The sequence below is a fragment of the Buteo buteo genome, chromosome 2, assembly GCF_964188355.1.
Source record: "Buteo buteo chromosome 2, bButBut1.hap1.1, whole genome shotgun sequence".
NCBI classification, from domain to species: domain Eukaryota; kingdom Metazoa; phylum Chordata; class Aves; order Accipitriformes; family Accipitridae; genus Buteo; species Buteo buteo.
Genome location: NC_134172.1, coordinates 63,766,703 through 63,772,561, shown reverse-complemented (window position 1 = coordinate 63,772,561; position 5,859 = coordinate 63,766,703). Strand labels below are relative to the sequence as shown.

The following is a 5,859-nucleotide window of genomic DNA, read 5'->3' as shown; positions in this document are numbered from 1 at the left end:
GTCAACTGTGCCCCTTCCTTTCCATGCCAAACCCCAACCACGACACGTCGGCTAAGCTTGCCTACACAGGACAGAACCAGTTACCCATCCCCAACGTTTGGGCTTGGGGTAATTCTAACAGCAAGCTCTGTAGTTCTTTCAGTAGTTTGGGGGCTGACAGAAAACATTTCAGCAGGTGAACGCCTTGAGCTACGCAGACAGGCAAGCCTGCTGGCTACAACCGCAGTTTCTGTGGCCAAGCAGGTCATGTATTTATGGGACTATATATTCCCGTATCTTTATGGGCATCATCATTAGAATCCTTTCTAGACATTTTAGTTGACTGACGATCAGTCACACTGCCTACCTGATGATGAAACCGGTCCGTGTCCCTCTCCGAAACCATGCTCTGCAGGATGGCTATGTCTTCCCTCAGAGTCCCATTGGCCATTTCACTCTTGGTGAGGGCAAGAGTCAGTGCTTGTGCCTTCTCTTTCCATTTGACTTCTCTGCTCTCGGTCTGCTTCAAAATAGCAATCGTGCGCTCCAACTCTTCCCCCTTGGCTTTCCGCTCATCCTCCAGTTGTTGCGTTAGCTCCTTCTGTCTTTGCAAGGAACGGTCTCTCTCCTGGAGAACTCGCCTCTTCTCTGCTTCCTCTTCCTCCCATTTCTGGAGTTTCTGGATTTGTTTCTGCAGGGTCTCCCCGCCAGCCTTCCATCGCAAAGCTGATGTTAATTGTTTCAAGAGCTCACTCTGCCTCCTAAGCTCTTGTTCTCTCTCTCTCAGAGTCTTCTCTAAGTACCCGACTCTGTCTCTGTGGTTCTTGATCTCTTCATCCTTCTTTGTCAGAGTTGGCTGAACAGGCTGGAGATCTTCCCGAAGAGCTCTTACTTCCTCTTCTAACTCTTTGAGTTCACCTTCAGCCTTGGTCTCTTGCTCCTTCTCATGCAAGGCTTCTTCCAGGAGCTTCTCTGGCTCTCTGCCATGCCTAACCTCTTCATTCTTCTTGGTTAGCTGCAGCTGGAGATTCTGCAAGGTCTTCAGTTCTTCTTCTTGGCGCTGGACTTTTTGCATGAGAGTTTCATTGTCTTCATCTCTCTTCCTCACCGCTTGCTCAAGCAGATCCACTTGCTGCTGGCATGACGTTAGTGCTGCTTTCGTGCTTTCTTCACGAAGCCGGAACATGTTCATTTGCTCTGTCTGCCTGAGGAATTCCAAATGGTTCTCCTTCAAGATTTGGCTCATTTTGTCTAGATCCTGCTCTAGACTCTTGGCCTGCTTGCCTTCTAACTCCTTCTGCTCTCGAAGCTCCTGGACGTGCTCTTGCAAAGACACTATCTCTTGATCTCTCGCTTCCAGAGAAGATGCAGCGTATTCTAGTTTTTGCTGTATGGCTTTGGTCTGCATCGCTGCCTCCTCCTTTTGCTGTTGAAGCTTAGAGAGAGCTTCCTCCAGAACCTCTATCTTTTCCTCTCTTTCTTTCAGAGTCAGCTTTGTTGCTTGGAGATTTGTTTGCTCAGCTTCACGCTTTTCCTCCTTTTCCTTCCACGCCTCACATTGCTTTCTAAGGGATAACATTTCTTGTTCTTTTTCCTTCAGTGCCACTTGAAGCTGCTGCAGAATTTCCTTCTGCTGTCCAGAGTCTTGCTCTTGTTTTTGGAAGGTCTCAATCAGTTCCTTCTGAGATTCAATCATTAAATCCTTTTCTTTCAGTACTGCTGTAGCGTATTCTAAGTCTCTGTGCAAGACATTCATCTGTTCTTCTGTTTTTTCCGCATAGCTCCTTGCCTGTTGCTTTTGGATGTCTAGGAGTCTGTCCTTTTCTTTTAAGGTTCCTAAGGTCTGCTCCAGTTGGTCACGGACAGTCCTTAACTGCATTTCCATGACTTCTTCAGCTTCCCGGATTTGCTTTTGTTGCGACTCAAGCTCTTGATCCTTTTCAGATAAAGAAAGGGTCATCTTTTCTAGTGTACCACGAAGCTCTTGCAGGTAGCCCTCTTGCTGGTCCTTGTACTGCTGCAAGAGTCTTAACTGATCCCTTTGAGAATCACACTCGCTCTCTCTGTCCTTAAGAACTGCCCTCAGGTGTCCAAGGCTCGCGTGCAGAGATTTCACCTGTTCTCTCTCCATTTCCAGCGCTTGGATCTGCTGGGTCAGAGACAGAAGCTCCAAATTCTTCTCCTTCAAGTTTCCTTTCATATGATCAAGATCCACCTGCAGATTTCTCACTTGTGATGCACCATCTCGTTCTAGAATCATTATTTTCTCCTCCTGGAATTGGATCTCCCGGTCTCTCTCCTCCAGCTCTTTGCTCATCTTGCTGACAGCAGTCCTCAGCATTTCTTGCTGCTTCTCCAGCTCCTGTATCTGTTCTTGCTGGGATTCAACCTTCTGTGTTTTCTCTGTTATGTCCTTGATAACCTCACTGAGAGTAGCTTCATGCATTTCTTTCTGGTTCTCCAGCATTCTCATCTGTTCCTGGTACAACTTCATTTCTCCCTCCCTCTCTGACAGGATGGCAGTCATATGAGTGAGACTCTCCTGCAAAGCTTTTCTCTGTGCTGCCTCTTTTTGGAGCATCTGGATTTTCTCCCGCTGCGTTTCCACTTCCTCGGTTTTGATTTTTAAGGTAGACAATGTAGTCTGAAGTTCTTGTTCAAGGCAGCGATTCCTATCTGTTGCTGCATTTGCTCGGGTTTCGGAGGCTGTGACCGATTCCTGAAGAAGTTTCATCTCCCGTACCAGTTCTTCTTTAACTGCTCGCAGCCTGTCCCGTTCCTGCTGCAAAGCAGTGACAAAGAGGTTCAATAATTCCACCCATGTATGTTTGCTTTTCGTACTAGATTTGAACTCCTGCTTCAGTGGCAGTCAGGGGCTGCCCCCTCCCTCCCTGCCTCTCGGGATGTTGTAAGACCTTTCCTGTGCCACCCTTTCGGTTGCGTCTTTCCCAGCTTACTCGGCCAGTCCCGTCTTCCTTTTTGCCCTTCTCCGAACCTCTTCTAGCTCTAGCGTGTTCTTTTGGGGAGGAGCTGCCAGAACTGCAGCCAGGATTTAAAGTGCAGACTAACCATGATTTAGGCAGTGGCATGACAATGTTCTCTCTGATAGGGAGGGAAGAAGGGAAGACAGAACAACCCCAACATGGGATTTCCCGTTGTTGGGGTTGGGGTTTTTTTTGGACCTCTACCGTGTAGAGTTTTCATGGTACCATCCTCTAGAACCCCACTGTGCCCTCTTGAAGGAGTAGTGGTCAGATCACAGACACAGTTACGGTGTTCATGTTCTCTTCAGGCTGCAACGCGCTTCCTGCCTTTCTTAAACCTACACTCTGGTAGCCTCTCGCATTACAGGCCCTGTCCCTCACGGCACAAAGGTCTCATGGCTGCCAAGGCATCGCGCCTCTTTACAAAGGGGTGTCTAAGAGACGCTTCTACCCAGACGGACAGTGTCCAGAGAAGCACTGCCAATAAGGAGCCCAGAAGAGTAAAAAAAAAACACACTAATTCTCCTTTCACAGTCTCTACCTCTTGCTTGGCACTTTCCACTCTCGTCCGTTCCTCCTCTTGTTGAGCTTGCATGGCAGCAACTTTCTGCTTCATATCAAACAGCTTCTTCTCGTGCTCCCTTTCTGCCTCTGCCTTCTCCTTTTCCCACTGCTCCAGCATCTCCTGTAGCTCTGAATGGTGCCCTTCCCGCTCGCTTGCCTGATGAGGGGAGAAGAAGACTTCAGGATGGAGTCCCAGCCAAGCTTCTCAAAAAAATGGGAAGCTTCATCCCTCCCACAAACCCCCACCTCCACAGTGCACAGTAGTGGCTTTGTGCCCTCCATAAATCATGTCCTATCAAGGAACTTAAAAGGAGGGTCAGCTGGTGGAAGAAGAGGAGATGTTACCTTCCCCTCTCTGGCGGCTGCCTGTTTCCTAGCACCTCTCGCCTACGGGATTTCTCTCTAGTCTCAGAGCCGCTATTTTCAAAGCTCAACTCCATTCTCATCAAGGAAAAGATGCAGATGGACTGCAGGGTGAGAAAGGGGCCAGCACCCCGATGCCCTAGTCACAAGACGGGCCACGAGCTCAAGTACCAGGAACAAGGGGCTGTTCCATCTGTTCTGTATGCTTTGAGCCCAAAGATAACACCTCTGTCAACCGGGAAAGGACAGAAAGAAAGGAACAAAGTTCCCACGACTGCAGTTGGCAGGAAAGTTAGGAGTCTACTTCACGGTAGACAGGAGTCTGGTAAGATCCTACCCCTGTACTGCCATGCCTTGGGTGGGGACCACCCAACCTTCTGCTCAACTCGTCTTAGGCCCACACGGAATCCGTGGCTTGCATTTACTGTCCCAGCATAGTCCCGTGGGTCTTCACGTGCTTTCAAGTGCGAGCCGTTGGCTCTGCTGCCTGGCCTGGCAACGTGTGGCCTATGACAGACGCTTGCTGCCATTTCACACGCTCGGGCTATTATTCTTCTAAAGCTAGCCCACAAAGCTTGCCTCAAGACTTCAGAAGCATATTGTTTCCTACCAGCTCTTGCAGGAGCTTGTTTATTTCCACTTCGTGATCCGTTTCCCGAAGCTTGAGGGTATCGTTATACTGCTCTTCTGTCCGCAAGAGCTGCTGCGCCATGTTTTCCCGTTCCTGCTTCATGAGAGATCTCTCTGCTTCCAGCTCACATTGAAGGCACTTCACTTCCCCTGCAAACGTGACAAATGGCAAGATTCAGGGCCTACACAAACAGCGGTTCTGGCTTCACTAACCTTAAGCCATCTGAATTTCAGTGTAGGAGGGATCTGTCCCCAGCTCCTTCACTCCTTAGAAGCACTGCAGACAGAGAGCTGTTTTTATACCATCCTCCCTAGGCAGGGGGATCACCAGAAACAAAGCACATGAGGCTCTCACCTTGTATCACCTCCTTGGCCTGCCTGACTGTCTGAAGTTGGAGTTCAAGCTGACTCCTGGCGATCTCCAGCTGACATAAGCGCTGCTGAGCCTCAAGCAGGCTGCATTCCAGGGTCTCCCTCCCGGACCTACAAGACGCCAATACGGAGAGAAATGAGTTTCTTGCTCCTGACGCCCACAGGGAGTTAGTCCAGTAGGAACTGCTTCAAGATCCCTACCCTGCAGTACGGAAAATGGGTTGCATGGAAACTGGTATACAGAAGGCATATTTCTGCCATTTAAAAAAGTAATGCAGGCCCCTCCGAGGGAATGCCCAGGCTTTACTTATGACCTAGCGTAACACAGAAAGCCCAGCCGAATTTGATCTCCATAGCCAAATCTGAAATTGCTATTGTCTGATCTATGACGCACGGGTAGCTGTGCTCACAGAGTCTGTGCCAGCAAGCAAAGCCCAGCCTCTGCTCACAGCCCTTTGCTCATCGTCACTTCCAGGTTGCTCGGCAGGGGCACAGAGTAAGAGTATCTCCCTGGCTGACTCGTGACTTTTTGATGCTGTTCCTAGTGTACGTACAGGGAGGTGATCTTCCAGACTCCCTATATTTCAAAGGGACTAAAGCAATACATCAGATGATAGAGTAAAATCTCATGCTTGTAAGCAGCATTTGTAAGAAATCTGAACCAGATTTTACCTGAACAAGGACTACCTGAAAGGAGAGACAGGTAGCCTTCAGTTTAAACTCTTGGAAGTTCACCAGAAAAACTTGCTACTTTTCTCTAAGCCTTGCTAACTAAGCAGGCAGTAGCCCCAATGACTTGCCGCTCTTTAAAATGGAAGTTGTAGTACTGCGGAGGCAAACTGTTGCATCCATAGACTTCAACCGACTGCTGCGTACGACACACAGGACTCTGCAACCAGGAGCTGAAGTTGCCTCCCTGATCTAACACGGCGTCCTGTGGGCCAGGTTCCTACCATACACAGCACTG

General features: G+C 49.1%; 1 protein-coding gene across 2 annotated transcripts; it reads right to left on the bottom strand.

Moving 5' to 3' along the window:
- Positions 1-229: 229 nt before the first annotated feature.
- Positions 230-5,024, bottom strand: LOC142045196 (uncharacterized). 2 transcript variants are annotated; one of them, XM_075058432.1, is made up of 3 exons: positions 4,501-5,024; positions 3,505-3,684; positions 230-2,761 (listed from the first exon to the last, which is right to left on the bottom strand). In XM_075058432.1, exons 1-3 carry the CDS (start codon positions 4,621-4,623, stop codon positions 245-247), a joined length of 2,820 nt encoding a protein of 939 aa, XP_074914533.1. In that variant the 5' UTR covers positions 4,624-5,024; the 3' UTR covers positions 230-244. The 2 variants fall into 2 exon arrangements, with proteins under 2 accessions (XP_074914533.1, XP_074914540.1); XM_075058439.1 differs by having other exon boundaries at positions 230-2,758.
- Between the last annotated feature and the right edge of the window lie 835 nt (positions 5,025-5,859).